At 44.7% G+C, this 27,725-nt stretch overlaps 5 protein-coding genes across 6 annotated transcripts in view; 3 read left to right on the forward strand and 2 right to left on the reverse strand.

The window, feature by feature from the left end:
• Positions 1 to 53: 53 nt before the first annotated feature.
• On the forward strand, positions 54 to 8,124 carry irak3 (interleukin-1 receptor-associated kinase 3). Its single transcript, XM_084039072.1, has 13 exons — positions 54 to 234; positions 1,137 to 1,325; positions 2,160 to 2,227; positions 2,316 to 2,361; positions 2,596 to 2,768; positions 3,111 to 3,175; positions 3,252 to 3,363; positions 3,980 to 4,098; positions 4,172 to 4,370; positions 5,536 to 5,598; positions 5,675 to 5,842; positions 6,380 to 6,914; positions 7,028 to 8,124. The coding sequence occupies exons 1-13, from the start codon at positions 132 to 134 to the stop codon at positions 7,135 to 7,137; spliced, it is 1,950 nt and encodes a 649-aa protein (XP_083895198.1). The 5' UTR covers positions 54 to 131; the 3' UTR covers positions 7,138 to 8,124.
• Positions 8,125 to 8,205: 81 nt separating this feature from the next.
• On the reverse strand, positions 8,206 to 10,376 carry cdnf (cerebral dopamine neurotrophic factor). 2 transcript variants are annotated; one of them, XM_084039075.1, is made up of 5 exons: positions 10,265 to 10,376; positions 9,370 to 9,497; positions 8,697 to 8,838; positions 8,424 to 8,606; positions 8,206 to 8,344 (listed from the first exon to the last, which is right to left on the reverse strand). In XM_084039075.1, the coding sequence occupies exons 1-4, from the start codon at positions 10,335 to 10,337 to the stop codon at positions 8,434 to 8,436; spliced, it is 516 nt and encodes a 171-aa protein (XP_083895201.1). In that variant the 5' UTR covers positions 10,338 to 10,376; the 3' UTR covers positions 8,206 to 8,344; positions 8,424 to 8,433. The 2 variants fall into 2 exon arrangements, with proteins under 2 accessions (XP_083895201.1, XP_083895200.1); XM_084039074.1 differs by having other exon boundaries at positions 8,256 to 8,606.
• A 497-nt stretch (positions 10,377 to 10,873) lies between these two features.
• hspa14 (heat shock protein 14) lies at positions 10,874 to 15,527 on the forward strand. Its single transcript, XM_084038370.1, has 14 exons — positions 10,874 to 10,987; positions 11,715 to 11,795; positions 11,899 to 11,981; positions 12,370 to 12,418; positions 12,529 to 12,634; positions 12,730 to 12,820; positions 12,936 to 13,040; positions 13,128 to 13,289; positions 13,398 to 13,553; positions 13,832 to 13,934; positions 14,170 to 14,385; positions 14,755 to 14,919; positions 15,209 to 15,276; positions 15,393 to 15,527. Exons 1-14 carry the CDS (start codon positions 10,931 to 10,933, stop codon positions 15,469 to 15,471), a joined length of 1,521 nt encoding a protein of 506 aa, XP_083894496.1. The 5' UTR covers positions 10,874 to 10,930; the 3' UTR covers positions 15,472 to 15,527.
• Positions 15,528 to 15,954: 427 nt separating this feature from the next.
• Positions 15,955 to 20,179, reverse strand: LOC311032353 (prolactin-like). The gene is made up of 5 exons (XM_084039073.1): positions 19,290 to 20,179; positions 18,938 to 19,125; positions 18,450 to 18,557; positions 18,081 to 18,260; positions 15,955 to 16,354 (listed from the first exon to the last, which is right to left on the reverse strand). The coding sequence occupies exons 1-5, from the start codon at positions 19,378 to 19,380 to the stop codon at positions 16,160 to 16,162; spliced, it is 762 nt and encodes a 253-aa protein (XP_083895199.1). The 5' UTR covers positions 19,381 to 20,179; the 3' UTR covers positions 15,955 to 16,159.
• A 3,044-nt stretch (positions 20,180 to 23,223) lies between these two features.
• rint1 (RAD50 interactor 1) overlaps positions 23,224 to 27,725 on the forward strand; it is a 12,409-nt gene continuing 7,907 nt past the window's right edge. The window contains exons 1-8 of the mRNA XM_084038742.1: positions 23,224 to 23,478; positions 24,587 to 24,712; positions 25,440 to 25,555; positions 26,002 to 26,175; positions 26,264 to 26,404; positions 26,484 to 26,679; positions 27,235 to 27,345; positions 27,440 to 27,665. Coding sequence (XP_083894868.1) covers positions 23,254 to 23,478; positions 24,587 to 24,712; positions 25,440 to 25,555; positions 26,002 to 26,175; positions 26,264 to 26,404; positions 26,484 to 26,679; positions 27,235 to 27,345; positions 27,440 to 27,665 — 1,315 coding nt within the window. The 5' untranslated portion in view covers positions 23,224 to 23,253. The remainder of the gene's footprint in view (positions 23,479 to 24,586; positions 24,713 to 25,439; positions 25,556 to 26,001; positions 26,176 to 26,263; positions 26,405 to 26,483; positions 26,680 to 27,234; positions 27,346 to 27,439; positions 27,666 to 27,725) is intronic.

Consider the following 27,725-nt stretch of genomic DNA (forward strand, 5'->3'; position numbering starts at 1 on the left):
AAAAAAAAGACAAAAGTCCGTTGACTGTTGTGTCAGTCGCGCGCGCGCGCACGGGGGGGCGGGAGTTTCCGCGTTTGAGCAACAGTTATAGTGACGCACGCGCCGCCGCCGCCAGAGCGCCGCGGACCCAGATGGACGCGTCCACCTTCCTGTACGACGTCCCGCCGGTCCTCATCGAGAGACTCTGCAAGGTCCTGGACACCGGAGAAGGCCGGTTCGGATGGCGGGGAATCGGTGAGGGATCAGGGAGACCCGGGTCTTGAGTTTTCATGGATATACGGGGTAAACCGCAGCCGCACAAACCGGACTGGGTTCATACTGAGATAAAACAGGAAACGTTGTTGTACGACCTTTAAAATCAGAAATCACAACAATGACAACAAACAATAGAAAATATAAATATTTTCTGTTGTTTTGTGTTTTGTGTTTTTACAGTTTTTATTTCAAGGGCAACTTTATGTTAGTTTCCATGGTGACGTTGAATGAAATATCACAAATGCTTCTACATTCTGACGTGAAATTATGATTGAAGAGTTAAATTTAAAGTATTTTTTATTATCACTGAGAAATTTGATTATCTGAAAACGTTTGAATGTTGATTTTTAAATGTCTAACCATGGCCTGGAGGTACGGAAGACACAGAGTGTTTTAAAGTTTGAATGGAGCAAAAGGTATTAAAGCTTTGAATGTTGAAAAAATATAGAATAATACATGTGAATAGTAGTAAAATAATTATTAGCATATGACCTGTTAAGTCCTATTGTTTTCTGTTACAAATTAAACAAATTAAACTCGAGCTGAAATTAAAAATGCCTGTTTAACCCTTTTAGATCACATTGAAAAAAAAATACCAAAAATGTATTTATTCATATTTTATGATCAAAACCCAATATTTTTTTCTTCCTAGAAATTAAAATCAAAGCGTACTTACATCATCTAGTACCAACTAATAATAACTAATAAATAATAACATCCATCCATCAATCAATCCTCCCAGCATTAAGTCCCGCCTCCTGGTTCCCTCAGAAATACGTCACCATGCCAAACAGAGATAATGTTTATGTTCTATGCTGCATATTCACACAATGTTTAGTTATTCATTGGTTGGTAACTTCTTGGTCTTTTTTGGTCTCCAGCCGTCCGAGTCGTCCCCAGCTTGTTGGAAGTCCGCATGCTGGAGCGCGTGGAGGCAGCCGGTCGGAGTCCCACCTGGGAGTTGCTGTGGTCCTGGTCCCAGCAGAACAAACGGGTGCAGGACCTGCTGAACGTGCTGCAGGATTTGGGCCACCACCGGGCCTTGCAGCTCCTCCGGGATCAAGCTGACGGTCAGTTACAACCGGTCACACGCTGAGATAGCGGGTTGTCGTCGGCGTATCGCTTGAGTCCTCATCCACATTGGATTAACAACTGGGAGCTCCACTCCTCGTTAGTCCTTGTTTTTAATGTGGATCAGTCTCGTCGGGCTGGTACCAGATCCACCTAGAGTGACATGAGGGCAGTGTTGATCCAGTAGAATGAATTCCTTCAAGGTGTTTTAGCGTGTGGAATCTTTAAAAGCTTCAATTTGTAAATGGTATGAAAATTGAACGAGAGCTTTAACTTTATTTATTTGGAAAACAGAGATGCTTAACAAAACACCGACAAATAAATACTGTGAATACGTAAATTAAAAACATCTGACTTAATGAATGTATTTTGATTTTGAATGAAATGAATGTGTTGTTCTGGCGACCTGTCCAGGTGTACCCTGCCTTCGCCCAATGACAGCTGGGATCGGCTCCAGCCCCCCCGTGACCCTGAATACAGGATAAGCGGTAGACATGGCATTATGACAACATTATAGTTTCTGCCCCGGTGATCAATAAATCGGTTCATATTCTCTTGTCATACATTCACTCAGTTTTATCCGATCAGTAAACTGTTTCACATCAGGCTGAGTCCCTGCAGAACTTTACCCAAAACAATAGTGATTTAATGAGCTACAATTATGGTGAATGCAAACGATATTGCGAATCCCTCGGGGGCTGAATGAACGCTGGAGGGAAGTGACATCACAGAAGAGGAACTATGAAGCTCTCTCTTGGTTCCTCTTTGTGGTTCAGAGAACTGCGTGGATCCAGTCAACCAGACAAACCTTTGATTTGATCTCTTTTTTTCAGAGTGGCCCGTCCCCCCAAACAAAAACCACCATGACAGAGGGCCGCCGCCGCCGGCAGCTACAGCGAAGGTAGAGCAGTTGGTTCTGTTGTTGAGTGAACGTCTTCTGGCGGCAGGAAGCGAGAATAAACAACCTTCCTGTCCTTTTCTCTGATTAGACATCTGGTCAACCCGAGAGGAGTCCTGCAAGTGGACCAGAGCCGGGTAAGTGAAGCGGGTCAAAGGTCAGGATGGTAGAAAGGGAGCTTTCTAGGCCTTTTTTGATCATAAATCAGGTCTAGATGTTATACAAATCCAGGGCCCGCCAACTGAGATACCCTTAATGAGTAAATACAAATATGAACCAATCACAAACCATGGTCAGGTGATGTCACAATCTCATTGATTCAATCAACTTTATTTGATCAACTGTATTTATGTTGCCTTTCCCTTTCCCAGCACGACTCTGTCTCTGGACTGGAGAGAGTCCGCCGCCCACGATCACGTTCAAAGACGTGACGGAAGGAACCCGAGACTTTCACCGCGACGCCAGGATCTCCGAGGGACACTTCTCTGACGTCTACAGAGCGCAGATCGGGAATCAAACCGTCGCTGTGAAGCTTTTTAAACAGGTGATTATTGATAATCGCTCATCCGATAATTAAAGGGACAGTTCGGATGTTTGGTATCGGATGTTTGGTATCGGTACGAGCCTGAAACTCACACTAGCCCGAGGTCTTAACTTTCAGCCAATCGTTGACCTCCTTTATACTTTGGCTCCGCCCCTCTGAGCTGTCAATCACAACAGAGCCGAGTATGTTATTACGCCTGGAAAAAGAGTTCCTCACAAGTACTGAATTTGAGCTAGAAGGAGGATTTTTAACGACGATGTGAACATTTCCAGGAACATTCTGGAACTTTTATTGAAACAACTAGTTTGGTCCTTAAAACATTATTTTTCCATCATTCTGCAGACTAACGTGGCGTCGTGGAAGAAGCTGTGGGACATCTTCAGGAAAGAGATGGAAATCCATCATTTGTACGTGTTTCACTCTGGAAGCGTCTGTATTGATCCGATGGAGTGTTCCGTGTTCAGTGTTGGTGATTTGTTCCAGGTACCAACACCCGAACATCCTGGACCTGCTGTGCTGTTTCTCTGACGAGGGCCGGTACTGCCTGGTCTACCCGTACCTCCCTAACGGCTCGCTCTCACACCGACTCCATCAGGTAGATTCCTGCTTCTGTGTGTCGCTTGTTTACCGAGCCGGCGTGGAATCGTTGCTATGCAATACTATTATACTCAATATTAAAAAAAGAAACAGGAAGTGAACTCATGGGCCACAACATTTACTTTTGCAGAACTTCTCCTTTTTATTTTTAGACGTAAATAATTGAGAAAACATTTTACAATGAGGGGAAAAAAATTATCCACGTGTAATTTATTTTGCTTTTAGATGATTTTTTGGCCGTTTTTGCCTTCTGTAGTCAAACGAAGAAAATATGGATTCACTTGATATTGTGTTTTGTACGACGGCGTACATTTACGAGAGGAAAAATTATATTTTCCCAGATTTAAGCGGTAAATTTGTGAGAAAAAACATCAAATTATACTTTGCAATCGGATTCAGCAATTAGCAACTTTTTATCTCTGAAGTGACGTTTTATTCAGGATAAAAAACAACGTACTGGTTTGGATGAGGTGATAATCAGATGATTATTAGTTTTTCCTCAGATACAAGTGTTTTCTTGGACAATCCCCCCCCTCCTGTGGCTCGTTTACCTGCACCGGTACGCCGCTGTAGTTCCGGTATATCGTATAATTAAACCTTACCTGTCTTCACAGCGCGGAGAGCGACCTCTGACCTGGCGAGAGCGTCTCAGCATCATCAAGGGGACGGCGAAGGCCTTGCATCACCTCCACACCGCCCAGCCCTGCCCCGTCATCTGTGGCAACATCTCCAGGTACGTTGACCCGTCTGGACCTTTGATGCAGAAACCTGAAGTGTACGTGACGGTGAACTCCCTTGGGTCGCAGCGCCAACGTCCTGCTGGACGACGCCCTGCAGCCTCGGCTGTCCAACTTCGGGACGTCCCGCCTCCGTCCTCGCTCGGCCGTGCAGCACTGCACCATCACGCTGGACACCAGGACCCACGGCGACCCGGGGTACCTGTCTGAGGAGTTCATCAGGGACGGCAAGCTGTCCTTCAGCCTGGACGTCTACAGCTTCGGCATGGTGACGTACATACTGAAATACTTCCACGATATGTACTTATTAAATCAAGTAGATCATTCACTAGTATAATCACTATAATCACTATCCAGGGAGGACTATAGAGGACTATAGAGGACTATGTAGAGGACTATAGAGGACTATAGAGGACTATAGAGGACTATGTGGAGGACTATAGAGGACAATGTGGAGGACTATGTAGAGGACTATAGAGGACTATGTGGAGGACTATGTGGAGGACTATAGAGGACTATGTGGAGGACTATGTAGAGGACTATAGAGGACTGTGTAGAGGACTATAGCGGACTATAGAGGACTATGTGGAGGACTATAGAGGACTATAGTGGACTATAGAGGACTATGTGGAGGACTATAGAGGACTATGTAGAGGACTATGTGGAGGACTATAGAGGACTATGTAGAGGACTATAGAGGACTATGTGGAGGACTATAGAGGACTATTTGGAGGACTATAAAGGACTATGTAGAGGACTATAGAGGACTATGTGGAGGACTATAGCGGACTATAGAGGACTATGTGGAGGACTATAGAGGACTATAGAGGACTATGTAGAGGACTATAGAGGACTATGTGGAGGACTATAGCGGACTATAGAGGACTATGTGGAGGACTATAGAGGACTATGTGGAGGAATATAGAGGACTATAGCGGACTATGTGGAGGACTATAGAGGACTATGTGGAGGACTATGTAGAGGACTATAGAGGACTATGTGGAGGACTATGTGGAGGACTATGTGGAGGACTATGTAGAGGACTATAGAGGACTATGTGGAGGACTATAGAGGACTATGTGGAGGACTATAAAGGACTATGTAGAGGACTATAGAGGACTGTGTAGAGGACTATAGAGGACTATGTGGAGGACTATGTAGAGGACTATAGAGGACTGTGTAGAGGACTATAGCGGACTATAGAGGACTATGTAGAGGACTATAGAGGACTGTGAAGAGGACTATAGAGGACAATAGAGGACTATGTAGAGGACTGTGAAGAGGACTGTGTAGAGGACTATAGAGGACTATGTAGAGGATTCTATAGAGGAACAATTTGCGTATACATCTCAGGCTTTTATTTTGAAAGGTAAATGTGATTTCTGATGGAAACATTATTGATCACATTGATGAATTAGTCTTCTTGCTCTCAGGTTATAATGGAAACGATGACAGGTCGTAAGGTCATCGAGGAAACACCCAAACACACACTACTGGTGAGCCGGAGCAGCAACGTTTACATGATGATACATGATGATACGTGATCACTACAACCTCACATGGTTCTTCCAGAGAGATGTGCTGGTGGGCGAGGTGGAGGCCAGCGGCGGCGTGGACTCGTGTCTGCAGCTCGTGGACGCGGCGGCGGGTCGGTGGCCGGCCGGCGTGGCCCTCGGCCTCCTGCGTCTGGCCCTGGACTGCACCGCCAGCCGGCCCCGCAGCAGGCCGAGCTCCGAGAACGTGAGATGGATACCAGTCTGTGAAGGTTCTCAGTCACCTTGGAAGCTTCATGGGAGGCAGCTGGACCTGGTCTAGGGTTTTGAAGAGGCTCCTTCTCCATCAAGGGAGGCCAAACCTAAAGCAAGTCCAGCTGCTGACGACAAGCTTTCAAAGATTCTCTGAGATTATTACGCCACAAATTTACAGAAAAAATATTCAGATTTTTATTTTTTTATTAACGGTAATATTCTGAGATTAAAGTCATACGTTTGTGGGAACATATGGTTTACTCGTGGTAAAGATGGCTGAGGTTCAAGGAAGTTTTCTTTGATATTTGATATTTTTCTCTTCTTTAAAATGAGTATTTTCTCATAAATTTATAAAGACAGCATATCCACGTTTTTATTTTCTCATACATTTGTGTGTATTTACTCTTAAATTTAAGTTAAACTCTGGCAAATTCCCAGAATATTTCCCCTCTGTTTTGTTCTTTTTGATCAGACAGATTATTATTCAGGAGACGTTATGGGATGAACTCTGAATCTCGTCTGTCTTCAGGTCATTCTGGCATTGAGCCGGCTACTTCCTCCCCCCTGCTGCCCCCCCGCCGACCAGCCCCACAGCCTGGACCACGGAGACCCCCTCATGTCCTGGCTGGGCCCCCCCTCCACCTCCACCTCCTCCTCCGTCCCTGTAGAGCACGATGAGCACCGGAGCCCCCCCGGTTCCCTGACGGAGGCGGGGCCTCGCGAGTGCAGCCAGTCGGAGGTGACGTACCTGAGTGTCGTTCGGAGCGGCGAGAAGGTGGGTGCTCTGGGCCAGGAGGCGGGTGCTCTGGGCGAGGAGGCGGGTGCTCTGGGCCAGGAGGCGGGTGCTCTGGGCGAGGAGGCGGGTGCTCTGGGCCAGGAGGCGGGTGCTCTGGGCCAGGAGGCGGGTGCTCTGGGCGAGGAGGTGGGTGCTCTGGGCCAGGAGGCGGTGGACCTGTATGGCAGCTGGCCGGTGCAGTGCAGCTGCCCGGCGGAGGCCGGCGGTCCGGTCTGCGAGGACTGCCGGGCCAACGGCTTCACCGCCGACCTCACCGACGAACCTCCTGGTGAGTGACGATCACATGACCGTCTGACAGCGGCTCAGAGGGTTCAACCAATCAGTGCAACTTATTCTGTGTGTGTGTGTGTGTGTGTGTGTGTGTGTGTGTGTGTGTTCCAGACGTCGTGGTGGAAAACGCAGCCAAGAAGCGACTGAGGAACAAACTGAGTCTTTATGACAAAGGTCTGATCCGGACGGAGGAACTGTTCTCTGAGACGGGGCGGGAGTAGACGGCCGACTTCCTGTCGTCGTTGCTGTTGACGACGAGCTCTCTGCGTTGAACGCCATGAAGGCGCTTGGCGTAGCCGGCCGGAGCCGAGCCCACGCTAAAGGTCACGTGGATGACATTTCTACGAAGACGAATAATTATGATAATATATATATATATGCTTTTATTGAAAAAGAGCATTTATAATTTATTTAAGTTGAGGAAACGAAACGATTGGTGGGATCAGGTTCAGTCACATGACCACTTCCTTCTTTACATACCTGCACGTTGTCTCTTGTACTTGGTGTCTTGGTTTCGGTACATTTATATATTTTTACTGCGAGGGTCCAGGTGTGTATATATATTTTATGTTTTTTAATAATGCATTATAAAGCGTTGGAAAGTAACTAAAGGCACCATGTGGAGTTTTTTTAGACGTTTTTTTTCAGCTCAGAATGTTGAAATAAATCAAACTTTATTTACATATTTCTTGTTATCGACACACTTTTTTATGTCGGTCCAGAGTTTGACTTTGGATTTAGATGTTTTGAATCGTACCGGCCCGGGGAACTAAAATGTTGCATCGGGACTTTGAGAGAAATGGATGACTCGATGGAAAATATATCAAAACACAAACAATGTAACAAAATGTATTTATTTTTTTACAATCCGACAACTCAAGACGTTGTTTTTATCGTATAGCTTCTTTGCTGCAGTTGTACTTTTTCACCTGAAGTGTGGAGAATAAATCAGTAAACGTTTTTTTTTTAAAGTGACGTAATGTATTATTTGAGAAGCGACTTGTGTAAAATAATAATAATAAAAAAACAGAGCTCAGGGGTGTATGATGTCATAGAGGAAGAAATAACCTGAACACAAATCAGTGAGTCGAGCTGAAATGATCAAAAGACAGAATTAATTTTCCTAAAATATTTGTAATTGTTTTATAATCGCTGTAAGTTGAACTGTTGAATAAAACGTGATATTAAAGATGCCATCTTGGCCTCCAGATACATTTGATCGGCATTTTTCTCTATTTTCTGAACTTCTTTGGAGCGAAGCTTCGACGCTGCTGCTGTCTCTGTGGCCGATCACCATGATAGCATTGATAAGTCGCTGATCAACCAGACGATCCAACGTTCTCTGTTTCGACCACAACCACCGGCGTTGAGGCAGGAAGGAAGTGGTGGCGTAGTAAACCCGCCTCATGCTAGATTTTGATTGGCTGCCTGAAAAGTGGAGGTATTTAAAATAGCGTTCTAGGTTAAATGAAGTTGGATACCCGGTGGCGTGGACAGTCGGGGATACCATTTCCTGTTCACAGGTCCACGTGGCGATGATGCAGCGCCGCTTTCTCCCGGATGAGGCTGACGAACTCGTGTTTCTCCAGACAGCCGTGACACTCCTCCCCCCACGAGGCCAGGATGCTCCGCAGCTCCAGGACCCTCAGCTTCCCAAGGCCGTCGCTGCTCAGGTCCTTCGGCCGAGGCTCTGTGGACGAAACACACGAGGGGGGACGGGCGTCAGACGGCGTCCACGCCGGTGAGCGGGGCGGCGTTTTGGCGTGAGCGCGTGTTTTACCGTATCGGAGCTGGCAGATCTGGGTGTCCCGGCTGCTGAGGCGCCGGCAGATCTTCTCCACGGGGACGTGGGACGCCAGAGGCCGAGCCACCGACGCCGTGACGCGAGTCGCCGCGTCGCTGCTGGCGCCGAGGTAGTAACACTAGGAACCAACGCAGACGTTCCTATGGTTACGATGCATCAAACACAAAAGACTCTAATCTCTATCAACAGACATCGGTAAGAAAACAGAATCCGTAGACGAGATATCTTAACCATGGCGACCCGTCCAACTCTGATTGGTTTAGCCAAACGCCATTGACAACCAAGCATTTTTCTTTTCTGAAATAAGGTTCAATAGAGGACACCGGAAGGGGCGTGGCTTAGACAATCAGAGGCAGAAGGCCCTAAAACACATGTGTCAAACTGATCCAGTAAAGGGCCGCTGTGGCTGCAGGTTTTCATTCCAACCAAGCAAGAACACACCTGATCCAACCAATCAAGGTGTGAAGGCCAATCAGGTAGGTGAATAAGTCGAGTCAGGTGTGTTCTTGCTTGGTTGGAATGAAAACCTGCAGCCACAGCGGCCCTTTACTGGATCAGTTTGACACACCTGCCCTAAAACTATTCATTGAGTTTTATTGGCTCTCCTGCACCCTGGTGGTCAAAGAGTGTTTTGCGTTGCCGTTCTCACCAGCCGGGCTTCCTTCCCCTGGGCAGCGGAGCAGGTCTGGATCAGCTGGTCCTCCACCAGGGTCGGGTTGAGGTCTCTGTGGGCCGAGGTCAGGCCACTGTAGAGCCTGAAGAGAAAGTCCACGCAGACTGTGGACCGGATCAGTGTTAGACCGCAGGCTGCTTATCCAAACTCCCAATTAAAAGTAAAAAAATAATCTTATATCTTATATATATATATATATATATATATATATATATATATATATATATATATATATATGTGTGTGTGTGTGTGTGTGTGTGTGTGTGTGTGTATATTAGTAACCTGTCTTGTTTTAAATGTAAATACAAGGTGTTAAACATAATCATAAGAAATAAAGGAATGAATTAATCCCGAAGGAAATTCTTGTGACAGAGATTAATTAAAAAAATTACAACAGAAAAATAATAAAAACATAATACAGTGACATTATGAACCCGTAGAGACATCAGAGCAATATAGAAGTATAAGAAGTAATCCTAACACCAGTGCAAAATACAAATAATTCAAAATATAAATACAATTTTAAATTTAGAAATAAAACAGCAACTATGAAAATCAGATAATTTTAGTGGAATACGTCAACTTAAATAGAAAAAAAAAACTATATTGCCCATGACAATGAAATAGGAATAGAACTGATTATTGCACATAATATGGATATTATGATTCTCAGGTTTAAGGAGTACTTTTGTTTTGAAAGCTGAAATTTAAAAAAAGAAATTCCACTCTATAAAGTTACGTTAAGTTGCACAGCGAGCTGGTCCACACACACACACACACACACACACACACACACACACACACACACACACACACACACACATTCACACAGTTTCGTGTGTAACGTGTCGTCACCGTGCTGCTGTCTCACCTTCACAGTTGTCTGCCGCGGAGACAGCGAGGCCTCTGAGCAGCAGCAGGACGACGAGGGGCGACACCGCCATGCTCACGATATTATTAGCAGCAAACTTTACGGTCGAGCTCGTCCGACCACGGGACTGACGTCACCTATTCGACGTCATCGGCTCAACTTAAATACATTTTACAGAATATATATATCGATTTGGATTCAACTCCACCAAAGCAATATATGTAAAAACGGAATTATAATAAAAAAAAATGAACTGACAGTTTCTCTGCATAATCAGGAGGTGTTATAGTTAATTTACCTAATAAAAAAAAAGTATTTTACTTTTAGTGGAGTTATTTTTTTAATCAGAGGTTAGACGAGCTATGGCGTAAAAAAATATATATAAAAAAAATAATAATTGCCGAAATAAAAGCTTGTAAATCAATAAATGCATACACACAGAAATACTACAACAAATAAAGGAAAGACATTTAATCATCATGACGACAGCTTTAGTACTCCATATTATATATTATATGTCATCAAATATTAATTATTCGTCTCCTAAATTCCGTAGATTCTGGAAAATAAATTAGACGCTTTTATTCTGAAACAAATCAACAGGAAGTTGTTCACGGAAGCGGAAGACGGGCCGCGTGTGCGTGTGACGTGCATAGCTCTTCCAGCATGGCTGCCATCGGAGTTCACTTCGGATATACTTGCGCCTGTGCGGCGATATTTAAGGTGAGTTAGCGGTTCGTTGGAGTTTTCCCGGTTTTCTTATGTCCTTCTTCTTCTTCTGGTCCACAATATGGCGCCGTGTTACTCTGAACTCCCCCCAGAAACCCGCGGATATAGCGCTAGTTGTGAAGATGCTAACAAACTGTACCGTACGGAAGCCGAGAACAGTCAAGCTGGAAACATTTAATTTTAAATGCCGTTATCTCGAATGACAACGCTGTTTTTTCTCTCGAGATAACGATTTAATAATAACGACATTAGTATAAAATAAAAATATAGTAAGCAGGGCCTTTCTCGGCTTCCGTAGTACGGTTACACGCGATGAATGAAGTCATTTCGCGTATGATAGCTCAGCTTATATATAGCCTTATAAGTACAGTAAAGCTTTTAGTTTTAATGGTTCCAGTAACGTGACGCTATAACAGTTTTACTGGTTCGTTTTCTTGGGACCAACACGAACAACGCAGTCCAGTTAAACACAGTCCTGAACGCGTTTAGTAGCTAAAAGAAACCCTGTGTGGTTGTAGTGATTTAATGACGCATGGAAGCTAACAGACTAAGATTTTAAAATTCGTTATTTTTTTCTTCATACCTTTCGGACATTCCTGACACGTTAATTTACCAGGTCGATCTCCATGGTGCCGAATCTAATCGGAATTGGGGAGACCGGAAGGAATTCATTTTGTGTTTGCGATAAATCTCTAGCGACTGAAATGACGTGTTTTCCTAGGATGGACGGGCCGACGTGGTGGCTAACGACGCCGGAGACCGAGTGACTCCGGCTGTGGTGGCCTACAGAGAGACTGAGCAGGTACGATTCACTTCCACCAATCAGAGGTCAACTTCCACATATGCTTCTATATATATTTATATTCATGACATTTGGTACTTGCTTTATTTACTATCTCCTCCAGATTGTAGGCATCGCAGCAAAGCAAGGACGCTTCCGCAACGCTGCCAACACCGTAGTTAAAGTGAAGCAGGTGCTCGGGAGAAGGTGAGATAACAACCCGACTCACTCCTTTAATTCTGGAAAAGTGAATGTCCTACTTCTCTTTGCTGGCCACCAGGGGGCGACTCCTCTCTGGTTGTATAGAAGTCTATGAGAAAATGGTCCTACTTCTCTCTGCTGGCCACCAGGGGGCGACTCCTCTCTGGTTGTATAGAAGTCTGAGACAATGGTCCTACTTCTCTCTTGATGTATTATCTCAGTAAACATTGTAAACATGAGTTTATGATATCAATCTCTAGTTTCAAGTCTTCTTTAATCCAGCATGATGTTCATTTAGTATATTTATATCCATATATTAATAAATAACCAGGTATGTGAGCGAGTTGCTCAGACCGACTTATAGATTTTCTCTCTCTGGTCTCTCGATGTTCAGCTTTGATGATCCAGAGACACAAACTCACAAGACGGAAACCAAGTGTCAGGTGAGTTTGTTACCAGGTCCCTCGCCTGAAGCGATCCCTTCGTTCCCCCAGAATGCATCTCTCTGGTCTCTCCGTCGTGGCTTTTGCAAAACGCACTTGTTGTTTTTCAGGTGGTCAACAGACAGGAGAAGCCTTATTATGAGATCACGGCAGGAGAACGATCGGAGTACGTTGCTCCGGAGGACGTCGCAAAACTCATCTTCCACAAAATGAAAGGTAGTTTATGACTCTCTCTCTCACACACACACACACACAGAGATAAATGCTGTGTGAATAAACACCACGGTGATCGACCCATCTAACTTTCACAGAGACGGCTCAGTCGGCTCTCGGCTCTGATGTCACCGAGGCCGTCATCACCGTCCCCTTTGAGTTTGCACATGCTCAGAAGCGAGCTTTGAGGTAGGTCACGTGACCACGATACATACGATGATTTTTAAATGTTTTCCTGTAACATATATTACTTTTAGAGAGTGAAACCTATTACCGACGACTCACCGCTGTTTTCCTCCGGCAGGGAGGCGGCTGAGGCCGCCGGCTTCCACGTCCTGAGGCTGATCCACGAGCCGGCTGCTGCTCTGCTGGCCTACGACATCGGACAGGACTGTCCTTCTGGGAAGAGGTGCGCTGCTGCTGCTGCTGCATGTTGTTTACTTGTTTGTTGCTTAAAGTGCAGCTGAAACTCGAACTTTAATGGTCTCTCTGACAGCCACGTCCTGGTCTACAAGCTGGGTGGGACGTCGCTGAGCGTGACGGTGCTGCAGGTCAACGGCGGGATGTTCCGGGTGCTGAACACCCACACCGACCACAGCATCGGAGGGGAGAGCTTCACCGAGGCGTTGGCCCAGTACCTCGCCGCCGAGTTCAAACGGTATCTGCTGTTGTGTGTTTCTGCCAGTTTATTAAATACCGCTGGGTAAAAAAAGAGATGCTGTTGATATAACTCAAATCTTTGACGTTTTGTTCCTGTTTGTTGCAGCACCTATAAGCATGACGTGAGCACCAACGTTCGAGCGATGATGAAGCTGATGAACGGCGCCGACATGGCCAAACACTCGCTGTCCTCGCTGAACTCGGCCAACTGCTTCGTCGACTCGCTGCACGAGGGCATGGACTTCGACTGCAACGTCTCGAGGTGAGCCGCTCTCGTCTTTTATTCGCATATTTGGTATCGAGATAATCCAAAAGTAACGTCATCAAATCAAGTTGTGTGACTTCAATATTGTGATAAACATTAGCATTAATTTCCTGACTACATTTTAACAGGTAGTGAGTAGTTGTATTGGAGTACATTTTAATGTGACTCAAATCATCAGCAAAATCATAAAATAGTTTATGTATATATATTTTTTAATGCAAATGAAATGTGTGGTTAGCAGCGAGCCGACCTCAGTGGTTTTTTTTTTCCCTCAGAGCTCGATTTGAGCTGCTCTGCTCATCACTCTTCAACAAGAGCATCCAGCCAATCAGACCGCTGCTGGAGGAGGCGGGACTCTCCACCAGCGACATCAATAAGGTATGTTGGGCCACCGTATTTAGAAAATCCAGACTGTATGATTTGTTTTTCGATGTTAATGTGATGTTGTCGTGACGGACAGACGCCACCAGAGGTTACTGGCTCAGAAAGATAGCGACTCAGTGTTTCTATTGTTGCCTTAAAAAGCTGATAGTTTATAGTCTTGATGTGGATCAGAGTGACCTTTTTATTTTTTTGGTAGCGAATGTGAGTTCATGCGGTGGGTTTATTCCAGGTGGTTCTCTGCGGCGGCTCCGCCAGAATCCCTCGTCTGCAGCAGATGATCGGAGACGTGTTTCCTGACGTGGAGCTCCTCAGCTCGGCGCCGCCCGATGAGGTCATCGCCATGGGAGCGGCGCTGGAGGCCGGGTTACTGGTGGGGAAGGAAGGCCTCGCTCCCGAGGAGGAGTCCGTCACCGTGGATGTTTCTACCACGGACATCCTGGTGAAGGTACAGGAAGCCTTTTTTATTTTAGCATTTACGTTCTTCAATGTCGGGATGATACGGGATTTTATCACGATGAAAAACACTTATTAATCGTAAATATTGTCACATGAGAAAAGCTCTCTAGTTAAAATAGACTCACAATGCTCATTTTTTAAATGTAATTTATATAAAACAAAATATTTTTACATTACAATATTCACAAAATCAAGATGTGTTCTATATGTGATACGATTAAATCCTTTTACGCGTATTTAGATGGTTATCGGGATAATATTGTGAATTTCTTTTGTCTACTTGAACGTAACTTGGCTTACTCGGTCTAATCTAACACATTTGCCCCGATCCTCTTCTCGGTGCGTGGCGGTGATGCAGGAGGTGGATGAGTCCGGAGCGGAGGTGTTCACCGTCCTCCTGCCGTCGGGAACGCCGCTCCCCGCCCGCCGACATCACGTCCTGAGCGGCGGCGGCCAACTCTCCTCCATGTGTTTGGAGATTTACCAGAGATGTGTGACGGCGAAGCCGGAAAAGCTCGCGAAGGTAAAGAAGAGTTTTCACGTGTTGCATAGCATAGATGCGGGTTGTTAACATCGTAATAAACTCGCAAATGTGCAACTTTTTTTCTCTGAATATTGCCCCCCTCTCTCTCGGCTTAAAAAAAAAAAAAAAAAAAAATCTACAGTGGCCCTGATACGCCGTCGTTATGCATTCACACCATCCCAACTATTTTAGTTGGTATGGGTTTTATGTGCAAAAAGACTAGGGTGTAAAATGATCACATTTGTATTTGTTGAAATGAATAGTTTATCTGCTTGTGTGTGACGTTTAGATCGTCTTGAGGAACCTGCAGCCCAAAGAGGAGAACCACGACGTCGACACGGTGGTGACCATGAAAAGGTAATCCGCCGTTTCCCTGGATCACAGCATCGGGGGACCGTGACCGGACCGCCTGCATGTCATTATTATTATTATTATTATTATTATTCACTCATGTATCGTCTTTCTTGCTGCAGGGACGGATCCGTTCACGTGTCCTGCGTAGAACAGATCAGCGGCAGTCCGGAGGTCGTCACCATAGCAGCCGCGTCATGAGGACGACGTCACCGCAATGTTTAGTTTTGTTTTCTCACTCAATAAACGTTATCAAACCCAAAACTACGTGCTTCTGGATTTCATCGTAATCAGGGAATAATTAACAACGTGGAACTCTTCGTGTAGCTGCTCTTCATATCGATCCGGAGCGACTCATGTTTCTACGGTATCCCAGAACGGACAAACCAAACACTGGTTTCTAGAGAGAGCATTTACACGTTACCTAAAGGCCTCCGACGCGCTTGGAAAGGGAGGGGTTTCAGCTCCACTAAATCGTACATATTGTGCCTTTAATTCCCATGAGCACACTGACTCCACATCTAACCTCACTACATCGTTAGTAACCGGTTTTACGTCCATCTCTGTATAAATGACAAAAAAACCACTGCATCCATGTCATTTTAAATTGTTTTATATGATATTAATATACATGACGAAGAGGATCAGTAGTCATAACATGCATCACACTCATTCCATCCGGTCCACTCTCAGTCCACACCACATGAAGCAGGGGGGGTGGGGGGGTCAAGAGTCTTTGGGTTCCAGGAGAACGTCGGTCATGAGGAGAGAACATGCATGTGCATCATTAAATCCGGTGTCGCCTCTAATCGAAGCATATTCACCCCGAAGTTTAAACACGCAGCCTCCGGCGATCCTCCGGCGATCCTCTGGCGGTCCTCCGGCCCCCTCAGCACCCGTGCTCCGGGACGATGCGACACTTCAGGATCTTCAGGTAGTTCTGGACCTTGTTGGAGTCTCGGCGGAAGCAGTAGAGGAGGTCATAGTCTTTCATCAGGCGCCACTTGGCGCTGTCGGAGGGCAACGGGCCTCCGGGGGACGCCAGGCCTCTGATGGTGTTGCTTATTAACCCCAAGACCTGCATCTGGGGAGGAGGAGGACCCGCGTTAGGACTACACCAGAGAGAGGAGCCACACCACAAGTCCTGGAGGTTGAACGGATGAGTCAGCTCATTGGTTGATGACAATAATAGAAATATTTGTCGGTCGGAGATGTTTTTAGTTATCTTATTTGTGTTCCAAATTCCATTAAACAAATTCAGAATTAAAGTGATAAAACAGGAAATATGTACGGAAGGAAAAACAGTTCTAGTGAACCATTTTTCTAAGTCTGATCTAACTTGTTTTCTCTCCTGTGTTGTATGAATTAAGGATAATCATTTCAGTGCCTTTTATTAAAAAAAAAAAAAAAAAAAAAAATCATCAGGTGAAATGTTCTTTAGTCATCAACTATTAGAATCGGATGTTAATTAGATAACTTGGTCCACTTTAATGTTCCTTTCTAAAAGTCGGACAACTGAACACTAACTAGGTTCTGTAGTTCTATCTCAATTTACAGAACAAAATACCAGTATATGTAAAAAAATAGTTACCATGAAGTTTCTACATTATTTCAATCAACCTGAAACTAAATAAATAAATAACCCTTATAATGCCGTCTATTTCCAGACATGATGGGAACAGTTCTGCTCTGTGGTGGCTGGATGACTGGCGAGGCACCCGAGGGTGAACGTTTGGGTTTGTTGGGTGACGTCTGGACTTTGTCATAGGTGCCACTAAGATTACCCAAATCCAGTCTACGTCCCCGGGAGCCACATTACACAGCGGCTCCAAGAATCCGACATTAACTCCACATTTAAAGGTGCAGTACGCAGCTTTTTACCATTAAAAATACAACAATGTAGAAACCGATGCAAATGTAAAAAGAGGTGGGTTCTCTAGAGAACCTGCACTGGATGTTTCTGGCAGAGGTGGGAAGACACAAAGTACAAATACTTGTATCCTTCATAGGGATACTTTTTACTTTCTACTTTGAGGCTGTACTTTTTCACTTTTACTTGAGTAAAGAAGTTGAATCAATACTTCTACCTTTACCAGAGTCATTTTCAACACAATTATCTGTACTTCTGTTTGAGGACAGAATGTCTACCTTTTATGAACCAGGCTGCAACCCCAGGTTCTGAAAAGTGAAGCCAAATCTGAAGTGCCTTAAAGGTGCATTCTCCCTGCTGGCCACCAGGGGGCGATTCCTCTCTGGTTGTATAGAAGTCTATGAGAAAATGATCCTACTTCTCTCTGCTGGCCACCAGGGGGCGACTCCTCTCTGGTTGTATAGAAGTCTATGAGAAAATGGTCCTACTTCTCTCTGCTGGCCACCAGGGGGCGACTCCTCTCTGGTTGTATAGAAGTCTATGAGAAAATGGTCCTACTTCTTTCTGCTGGCCACCAGGGGGCGACTCCTCTCTGGTTGTATAGAAGTCTATGAGAAAATGATCCTACTTCTCTCTGCTGGCCACCAGGGGGCGACTCCTCTCTGGTTGTATAGAAGTCTATGAGAAAATGGTCCTACTTCTTTCTGCTGGCCACCAGGGGGCGACTCCTCTCTGGTTGTATAGAAGTCTATGAGAAAATGGTCCTACTTCTCTCTTGATGTATTATCTCAGTAAACATTGTAAACATGAGTTTATGGTCTCAATCTCTAGTTTCAAGTCTTCTTCAATCCAGCATGATGTTCATTTAGTACATTATGGTCCATTTAGAGTCCACCAGACATCTCATGTGCACTTTGACCCCTTTCACCAGCCAGCATACCTTCTCGGCCACCTTCTCGACTCCCTTGCGGAGCTCCTGCACCATGTCGCTCATCTCGAGGGCTTTGTTGGAGCTGAAGTTGTTAAAGTCGTGGTGGTGCGCCATGCTCTGGTGGAAATGCCACAGCGGATCCCTCCACGCCACCAGCAGCTTCAGGATGACCTCCGTCAGCTCCTCCCTCTGCGGGGCGGAGCCACAATACATTAAAAGAAGGTCAAGCTCACTCTAGAAGACATGATTTGATTTAAGTCGTCTGAAAAGTCAAAGTAAATGGACAGAATGGGGGGAAGAAAGTTTTGCGGTCACACAAAGGATGAATGGGGGGAAGCAGAGTTTACACAGGATATTTTTTTTAAAGGTTAACCTCACCGCCATCCTCTGAGCGTTCTCCTTGCCGTTCGGGGTGAGGATGGTGGAGGTGTGACAGTTGCGACTGACCCGGCCAATCTGATTCTTGCTGGGCAGGAAGTACTGCTCCTGTCGGCACAAACGAGGACGTAGAGGGAGGACAGGTCAGAGGTCAACCGTCTAAATGTCAGCTGTGGTCAATGAAATAGTAGAATGGCCTGCAGGTATATACACGGGGTCGCCCACGAAGGTGGAATAACAGTGCCAACAGTGTTTATATATATATATATACACATCTTTTATGTCAACAATTAGGGTAGACTGAACAATAGAAACTTCATCCTCCAAAAAAACATGTTTTATTCCAATTAAAAATAAATAAAAGATATATTATAAATATTACTTATATATTCTATAATATTAATATGCATTTACAATAATGATATTATCAATAAATATGTATATAGTAAAAAAATGAAATGCGTTAAACATGATTAGAAAAGACTTACAAACTCGGAGTGAAGGTCGTTGGAGATGCTGTGCGTCCTGGCCGAGTGTTGGATGACCCGGTCAAACAGGTTGGCCAGGGAGAGGACGTGACACCCGGCCTGGGCGTTGGTGCAGATGGGTGCTGCACCCACGCTGGTCAGTCTGCTGCAGGACAGCAGGCAGACCAACAGCACCCACAGCAAAGACGCTGGAGGGAGGAAGACCGGAGGGGGGAAGAGCAAAGAACATTAAAAAAGGGATCCAAAAACCGTCTCCACCTGAATCAGAAAGTCTTCCTCTGTTTGAAAAGAGAGAGAGAGAGAGAGAGAGAGAGAGAGGATGGTAATAAGTTGCGTTGCTCAGAGAAGTTACCTGATCGGAGGTTTCCAGGCATCGTGGAGCTGCAGAGGAGCTTCTGTTCAAAAGACCCCGTCGCTTCATATGAGGGTCCCTCGCTGGCCATTTCCCTTTTTACACTTTCATGTCAAACACCGGGAGAGAGAGAGAGAGAGAGAGAGAGTGTGTGTGGTTGAGACTTCAGGAAGTAGCCCTCGAGGCAGTCTGTAAGAGCGATGACATCATCAAGCCAGGACGTCATCCCGACAGCGCGTCACCGTTCTGCCGTTGCCTCTTCGGGGTCCACTCAGCAGGCGCTCCTCCTCCTCCTCCTCCTCCTCCTCCTGATGCTCCCGCCTGTCCTCCAGCTACGCAGCTCCCTACACCGAAAAGGTCATTCAGAGCGCCTCCAAACAGGAAGTGTACCAATCAGCTGATGAGTGAGCGTGGCGGGAGCTCACGACGACGACGGCGATGAATGAGTGACTGAATGAGTGTCACGATCTGTCTGGAGAGCCGCTTTGCATGTTTGACGTCAAGCCCCGGATCAGTCAGTCGGACATCGTCATCATCTTCAACATCGTCGTCGTCAACATCATCATCGCCATCATCGTCATCGTCAATGGGAAACGTGACCAGAAGCTAGGAAAGGTCAAGATTCCTGAAAACTAGAATCCATAAGTAAGAATCTGAGTGAAATGAAGCGATCACCATCTTTGAAAATATGGAAGCCATACCTTCAAGTTTTCCCGCCTGGAGGCTGCGTTCCTTCCTACGAAGGTTGATCGAAGCAAAAAAAGGTCATCCGAGTACGAAACAAACTGTCTGCATCCATAAACATGAGTTCATGCTTTCAAGTCCTCTCCTCTTATGGTTGGACCATCTTCCAGGTTTTCGGTTCGGGAGGCAGACACCGTTACGAGTATAGACTAAGGGCTGGCTCAGGTTGGCCTTGGACCGGCCCTTAGTCTATACTGCTGCAGGCCGAGATTCATTGATTAAAGAGATCAACTAATTCTACTAACTCGACTCTGTCTGTGCTTTCTTGTCCCGTAGTGTCCAACGTGGTCTTGCCTGACGTCGACTGCTACCTGGTCTGATCTGGTCCATGGAGACCCCGTATTGTGGATCCACCTTGCCAACTACTACTACTGCTCATACTACCAATACAAACACAGAGGGGAACCGGAGATGTCGGCTCCAGATTTCTGCCTGAAGTCTGTGTTTTCAGTGTTTTCTCTCCACTATGTGGCGCTGTAACTCTGGATCCCGGTCACATTGGGACTCTGAAGCTTCATTGACTGAAAACCCACGAGTGTGTTACGACACGACAAATGAGATTTCATTGAACTGAAGTCGGACCTTCGTGTCCCGAGCCGGTTTTGTTTCGAGGCTCACGTGCACGAAACAAACCTCAATGAAAGTTGACCAGACGGCCGAGGTCAACGTGACTCACACACACACACACACACACTCGGCAGCGTGGCGGTTGTTGGGCAGACAGGCTGCTGTTGTCATGTTCAGACTGACCTGCAGGGTGACGGGGTGACTCTGACAGTCCTGCATGCCCACCGGCCACAACCATCACCGGCTCTGGCCTTTCGCTCCATTTTGACGGCGCAAGAACTTTCCTGTGACGACTGACCAGCGTTTGAACCGCCAACCTCCAGATACGTAGTTCTGATGAGAGTTTGGGTTGTTTTCTACTACATATATACCTACATGTATATATATATTAAGTACATGATATTTGAGTATACTTTATTTGTTATTGTAAAGTTTGCTGTTTTGTAAAAACTAATTTTGTGTATTTTAGTCAGAAGTGTCAAAAGTCCAAATGTTCTCAAGTAGAAGAACAAATACTTCAAAAAGACTGGTCAAAGTAGAAGTACTGATTCTACTTCTTTAATCAAGTAAAAGGGAAAAAGTACTGAAATGTACTCAGTGGAATGTATCCCTATGAAGTACATTTCTACTGTTTTTTTATTAATAAGAAAAAAGAATCGATAATAAAGTACAGATGTGTGTTTTAAAATGTAGGGAGGGAAAAGTACAAAGAAAACAATAATTTTGAGAGGTTGTTTAAAAATATACCAAATATATATATTTAAAGTTGTTTAAATAAAGTTTATTTTCCTTTAATACACGTAAAGAAAGAGTACTATAGTAAGATTATTTCAAAGTGTGTTAAAAGTAGTGTAATCATTCATATGCATTTAAAAACAAATATATTATATAAGTTGTATTTGTTTATTTTATTGTTTTTATTATGAATTTATATTTATTTGCATTATTATTGTATATTATTTTGTTAAATCATTATATGAAAATGATATACATACACAGATGTTTTAAAGTGATAGCCATCCAATCACCAAAAATCTCCAAATGTCAAAAGTTTTGAGACACTAAATCAGGTGTGAAGGTCTCGATGTCTATTTGTGTTTTATAGAGATTTTTGATCATTTTTTATTAATTCTCATGTGGTTAAAAATGTTACAATTAGCACCAAACCTCTGTAATAAATGGTTTCAACCCCAAAAATACCACATTGACCTGATAGCTGCCCCTAAAGACTGTGTGGGTCTCTGAGGGTTCATGAAATGTTCAGAGAGCAGAGCTAGTTTGACTCCTGAGGGTTTTCTTCCTTCCTCTTCCTTTAACCTGCAGGGGAAGCAGAACCACGCCGGCCCTCCGTAGCCTGAGAATGATCCCAATCGTTCCTGAACTCACCACCTTTTGATAAAACGCCCCGGGTCCTCGAAGCCGCGACGGCCCGGAAAAAAGTAACGGGAACAAGGGGGGAGGAGGCGACCAGAGGGCAACCCCCGCCACCTGCGGCGCCTGCGATGCGGGTCGGGGCAGGCCGAGGTCCGGGTCCGGGTCCACAAAAACCACGGCACAGCCGAGAGCTCTGGAAGCCGACGACCTGGATCAACAAAGAGCTGTGACACAAATACGGAATGGTGGTAATTTCAGAATCATTGGCTACTTAGTTTTGCATTAATATGATTATTATTACTATTATACTGTATAATCAGGGCCGGCCCAAGCCTTTTGGGGGCCCTAAGCAGAATTTGATTTGGGGCCCCCTCCACCACCGGAGAGTCACCTGTGCTTCGACGATTATTGACACAAATGTCACACTATCATGTTACATTATAAATTGTATTAATTATTAGATGTATCACGAACCACATATCCTGTGATATTTATCTGAGGGGCCCCATTCAGACATCATAACCCATAAAGGGGCCCTATTAAATGATAATTATATTTCTCTTGTGTACATACTGTGATGTTTGTCACCTGTTTCATTTATTTAATATGTAGAAGAAGAAAAAACTCCACACACTTAGTTAAGTTGGCTTATGCCTCAGGCCTGGTTAGATTCTGCACAAAAGTTTGTAGAAAAAAACTTGAAAAATAAATATTTTTTATATATTTTCCCATCAAACTTTATTTAGAAACAAACAAATACAGATATTGCAGACATATACTCGACAGAGTAACTCCATATGAATAAATACATAATTAATTAAAGCAAGAGTGGTATAAAAACGTTGCATTAATGATGAGAATTTATAAGAAAAATACAAATTTTTCGTTTTCAAAGAGTTAACCATGCAGATGTACAGAATAAATGAATAATAATTCTGGTTTGTTGACGTGTAGTGTGAGTGACGTGTGAACGGACTCTCCGGTGTAGACGTGAGCAGTGTGTGCTTGTTTTCCCTCTCAGCGCGCCCCCGCTCGGCGAACAACTCTGTGGCAGGAAATGACGTTTCATTCGAGTAAAAAAAAAAGGAAAAAAAGACGCGTCTCTTTATTTGCGCAAATATGCTTCCATATACTGAGTTCACACACGGACGAGGACTAAATGAAACCGTAACACAAACCACCTAACCCCCGCGGGTTACGCGCATATTAGAATCGAGCGCACCCTCCTCTTCAGTACCATCCTAGCAAGTTTGTTAGACCCGCACCAGAGGGAGCCAAGATGGCGGTGGAGCAAGCGACGAAAGGACCGACGGTTGCGCTGTCAAACCCGGTTTACGCGACCCGCCATGGCGGCGACGACTCCCTCCCGGCGGACTCGGGGACGCTGCGGGACTACCTGGTGGACTTCCTGGACAAGGAGGTCGGCAGCGACCTCAAGTCCCTGAAGAATGTCGGCGAGCTGCTGGAGAAACTGCGAGAGGAAAACAACGTCCTGGAGGAACAGGTGAGTTAAAAAAAACGCGTTAAAACAACCCGGCAGGTGACGTCATGTGTGTGTGTTACGGCGAACTTTAGCTAAACATGTATAGTGTAACAGCAAACCACGATATGACGTTGATAATATTCTTCTACTTCAGCAACAGTTAAGAACGGCGGGGTTGTTGTTGAACGCAGCACAGTGACGTTGAACCTGTTGTTGACTGGCCACAAGCAGCAAGTTGTTATTGGAGGATGTAGAAGCGAGTAGGCGGGAACTTCCGGTTCTTATTAGCGAAGCCTAAAGTGCCAAAAAATTAGTAAAAGTAAAAGTGAAAAAGTACTGAATTGTACTCAATCTGCAATGTTTTTTTGTTGTTTTTATCAACTACCTTTATTTACTGTATCTGGCGTCATATTACTACGACAAAAAATAATTGATAATAAAGTAAAGATGTGTGTTTTAAAATGTAGGGAGGGAAAAGTACAAAGAAAACAATAATAATTTTGAGAATTTGTTTAAAAATTTAACAAATATATATATTTAAAGTTGTTTAAAATAGTTTATTTTCCTTTAATACATTTATAGAAAGAGTACTATAGTACAATTATTTCAAAGTGTGTTAAAAGTAGTGTAATCATTCATATGCATTTAAAAACAAATACAATAAATAGATATATTAATTATTAAATGATATATTATATATCTAGAAGATCGAGAAGCGAGTAGTCGGGAACTTCCGGTTCTGATTAGTGAAGCCTCAAGTGCCAAAAAATGGTCCTACTTCTCTCTGCTGGCCACCAGAGGGCGACTCTTCTATGGTTGTATAGAAGTCTATGAGAAAATGGTCCTTCTTCTCTCTGCTGGCCACCAGGGGGCGACTCCTCTCTGGTTGTATAGAAGTCTATGAGAAAATGGTCCTACTTCTCTCTGCTGGCCACCAGGGGGCGACTCTTCTCTGGTTGTATAGAAGTCTATGAGAAAATGGTCCTTCTTCTCTCTGCTGGCCACCAGGGGGCGACTCCTCGCCTGCAGTTCCATCTACCGCCAGAGAGGCCACTAGAAGCAACGTATCTCAGATCTTTCGGACCCTTTTAACGTTAAAGCGGGTTCCTTCTGTAATCGTGTCCTCCAGGTTCTGAGCGTCTCCAGCTCGGTGCCTCCTAAAGTGTCTGAAGCTCTGGCAGCCGCCGAGGAGGCGACGAGTTCACTGGAGACGCTGCTGCAGCGAGAGAGACTTGTCTCCAACACGCTGCACCAGGTAGGTCCATCTGGGGATTTAAAAATGTTTCTCCAGGCAGGGAAAGTCAGGAGATGTTGTCCTGGAATATCAGGGAATTTAGCTTCTCGCATTTTTGAGATTTTTAGCCATTTATAATAATGTAATATTTCCCCACCACGCTGTATTTGTCTTTCAGTGCGTTATTTCACGAGTGGTTGCTATGGTTACTTGGTCTTTCAGCGCCAGTTTACCCCTCATCAGTAAGACAATTAATATGCACCGTTCAAGCAAACAAAAACGTATGTTTTTGGACTTAAATCTCACAAATTGCTTTTGTTTTTTGTTGCTCAACACAAAGGCGGCCTGTTTTTAACCTTCATTATCTAAAGGTGAAGGTGATTCAGCCTTTTAGTCAGTGGAAGTCAGGAAAATGTTAGGGAATCAAGGTAGTACACTTTGTTTTATGAAAAGAGAAAATATCTGATCAAATTGAGAACAAAATTAGCCGAGGCTGCATGTCAGGATGACTGCATTTAATTAAGTTTATTAAAATAAATATAGTTTCTTGTTTTACTTCAACGACAAAGGTTTATTTGCTATAAACAAGAGAGCACCTATTAACAATCCTAAATAATTATCTGGGTTATTTATTCTGACAAGCTTCAATTCTGCAAAGAAACATAATTTTTTACCCCTAGGTGGAGCCGTAACACTTCATTATATATACATTTGTAAGCCGTTTTCTTCATGTTTTTCTGTCTCCTAGCATCTCCAGAGCGCTCAGCCCTGGATGGACAACCTCGGCCAAACGCTGAGCCAAGTCGACACTATAGAGAGACACGTGAAATACCTACGATGCCTTCAACACATCGAAGAGCTCAGGTAATCTCCATGCTGGCCACCAGGGGGCGACTCCTCTCTGGTTTTATAGAAGTCTATGAGAAAATGGTCCTACTTCTCTCTGCTGGCCACCAGGGGGCGACTCCTCTCTGGTTGTATAGAAGTCTATGAGAAAATGGTCCTACTTCTCTCTTGATGTATTATCTCAGTAAACATTGTAAACATGAGTTTATGGTCTCAATCTCTAGTTTCAAGTCTTCTTCAATCCAGCATGATGTTCATTTAATACATTATGGTCCATTTAGAGTCCACCAGACCAGAAAGCAGGGGATGCTTTAGGGGCGGGGCTTACCTGCTGATTGACAGGTCTCTACCATGCTACCAATGCTAGTTAGCTACTTAGATGCCTTCAACACTTAGCTTTGACCTAGAAGCTAGCTTGCGGTGGCGTTTGGGGCTAGCAGCAGTAACGTGTCGGGTCCCTGCAGCGCCGCCGTCCAGCAGTGTCTGATGACCAGCAGCGTGTGGGAGGCCATCCGGGCGGTGGACAACATGGCGGCGCTGGACGCCGGCCTGAGCTCGTCTGGATGCTCCCACCTCCAGGACTTCCTCCGGGAGACGCTCCACTTCTGGCACAAGATCATCAAAGACCGACTGGCCAGGTAACCCCCCCCCCCCCCCCCTTGTCTCCGCCCACTTTGTGTTGAAATGTGCTGCATCATCATCCTGTGTTAAACCTCTCTTCTCCAGTGACTTTGAGAAAGTGCTGACTCAGCTCCACTGGCCGATCATCTCCCCTCCGACTCAGACGCTGACGCCGACCGCCAACGGCCAGGAGATCAGCAGCCAGCTGGAGCTGCTGGTCACGCAGCTGCTCGCCCTGCAGACCTCGTATCCTGATTCCTCCATCAGCTGCATGAACACGCTTCTTCTTCCACGTTCTGCTTTCTCTTTAACTTCCTCCTTGCAGTGATGACCTCGTGTCCCAGAGGGCATCGGCGTCTCGCCCCGGACTGCCTGCCGCCGCCGCCCAGCCGGCGTCTTCAGCCACACCCCCGTCCCAAGCCGCCCCCCTCTGTCTGCCCATCCAGATCATGCTGCTGCCGCTCAGCAGGAGGTTCAGATACCACTTCTACGGGAACCGGCAGACCAACACCCTCAGCAAGGTGTCACACCTATTTACTTGTTTAAATGTTTTTATTTATTTATTTAATTTAATTATTCAATGCTTTTATTTATTTTTTTATTTAATTTGATTATTAAATGTATGTATTTATTTATTTAATATGTTTTTATTTATTTTATTTCATTTATGTATTTATTCATTCATTTAACTTAATTATTTAATGTTTTTATTTATTTTCATTTTATTGTTTAATTCTTGAATTTATTTTTTAAATTATTTAATATGTATTTATTTATTTTATTATTTAATTTGTTTTTATTTTATTTTTATTTTTTTATTGAATTTGTTTTTATGTATTTTTTAATATCATTTAATTATTGAATTTAATTATTTATTTTAATATTTAATTTATGTTTTTATTTATTTTTTATCTTTTAATAATTGTTTTTATTTTATTTGATTATTTTCTTAGTTTTTTTTATAATTTACTTTGTTATTATTTATTTTAAATGTAATGCTAAATAAATAAAACTATATAAAAATATGATAATAAAGCAAATCTCTTGAGTGAAATGACTCGTCTGGTGTCTTCCAGCCGGAGTGGTACCTCACCCAGGTCCTGATGTGGATGGGGAACAGCTCCGCCTTCATGGAGGAAAAGATCCAACCGATCCTGGACCGGGCCGGGTCCACCATCAGCGCCATGGTACGCTGGTCTGATCCAGATCAGGCTTTGATCAAACCTCCCGATGATGTCATGAACCCAGACAGTAAGTGTCTGTTGTTTCCACGGCGACCAGGTGGAGCTGTGTCGAGGCCTGCTGTCATTGGTCCAGGAGAAGGTGGCGAGCGACGCCTCCAGGCTGCTCTACGACGACGTGCTCTTCTGCCACCTGGTGGAGGAGGTGCTGCAGTTCGAGCGGGAGCTGCGGGTCAACCAGTCGTACCCGGCGGCGCTGCCCGGCCTGCTGCACCTGCTGCTGGAGGACGCCACGCTGCAGAAGTGGCTCGCCGTGGAGAAGAAGAGTGAGTCGCCTCCGCCGCCACCATGACGACGTTAAAGTCCGGAACGCTGTTATTTTATTT

The sequence above is a fragment of the Eutrigla gurnardus genome (genome assembly GCF_963514095.1).
Source record: "Eutrigla gurnardus genome assembly, chromosome: 21".
NCBI lineage: Eukaryota > Metazoa > Chordata > Actinopteri > Perciformes > Triglidae > Eutrigla > Eutrigla gurnardus.

Coding starts and splice junctions, on each gene's coding strand:
- irak3 (XM_084039072.1), top strand. CDS start 132: ATGGACGCGTCCACCTTCCTGTACGACGTCCCGCCGGTCCTCATCGAG. Junction 2,362..2,595: donor TGCAAGTGGACCAGAGCCGG/GTAAGTGAAGCG, acceptor TCCCTTTCCCAG/CACGACTCTGTCTCTGGACT. Junction 3,364..3,979: donor TCTCACACCGACTCCATCAG/GTAGATTCCTGC, acceptor CTGTCTTCACAG/CGCGGAGAGCGACCTCTGAC.
- LOC311032353 (XM_084039073.1), bottom strand. CDS start 19,380: ATGGCCAGCGAGGGACCCTCATATGAAGCGACGGGGTCTTTTGAACAG. Junction 18,261..18,449: donor AGAACGCTCAGAGGATGGCG/GTGAGGTTAACC, acceptor TCCGCCCCGCAG/AGGGAGGAGCTGACGGAGGT. Junction 16,355..18,080: donor TCGAGAAGGTGGCCGAGAAG/GTATGCTGGCTG, acceptor CCTCCTCCCCAG/ATGCAGGTCTTGGGGTTAAT.
- hspa14 (XM_084038370.1), top strand. CDS start 10,931: ATGGCTGCCATCGGAGTTCACTTCGGATATACTTGCGCCTGTGCGGCG. Junction 11,796..11,898: donor CCTACAGAGAGACTGAGCAG/GTACGATTCACT, acceptor TATCTCCTCCAG/ATTGTAGGCATCGCAGCAAA. Junction 13,554..13,831: donor TTCGACTGCAACGTCTCGAG/GTGAGCCGCTCT, acceptor TTTTTCCCTCAG/AGCTCGATTTGAGCTGCTCT.
- cdnf (XM_084039075.1), bottom strand. CDS start 10,337: ATGGCGGTGTCGCCCCTCGTCGTCCTGCTGCTGCTCAGAGGCCTCGCT. Junction 9,498..10,264: donor CGCGGCAGACAACTGTGAAG/GTGAGACAGCAG, acceptor TCCGGTCCACAG/TCTGCGTGGACTTTCTCTTC. Junction 8,607..8,696: donor GATCTGCCAGCTCCGATACG/GTAAAACACGCG, acceptor TTTCGTCCACAG/AGCCTCGGCCGAAGGACCTG.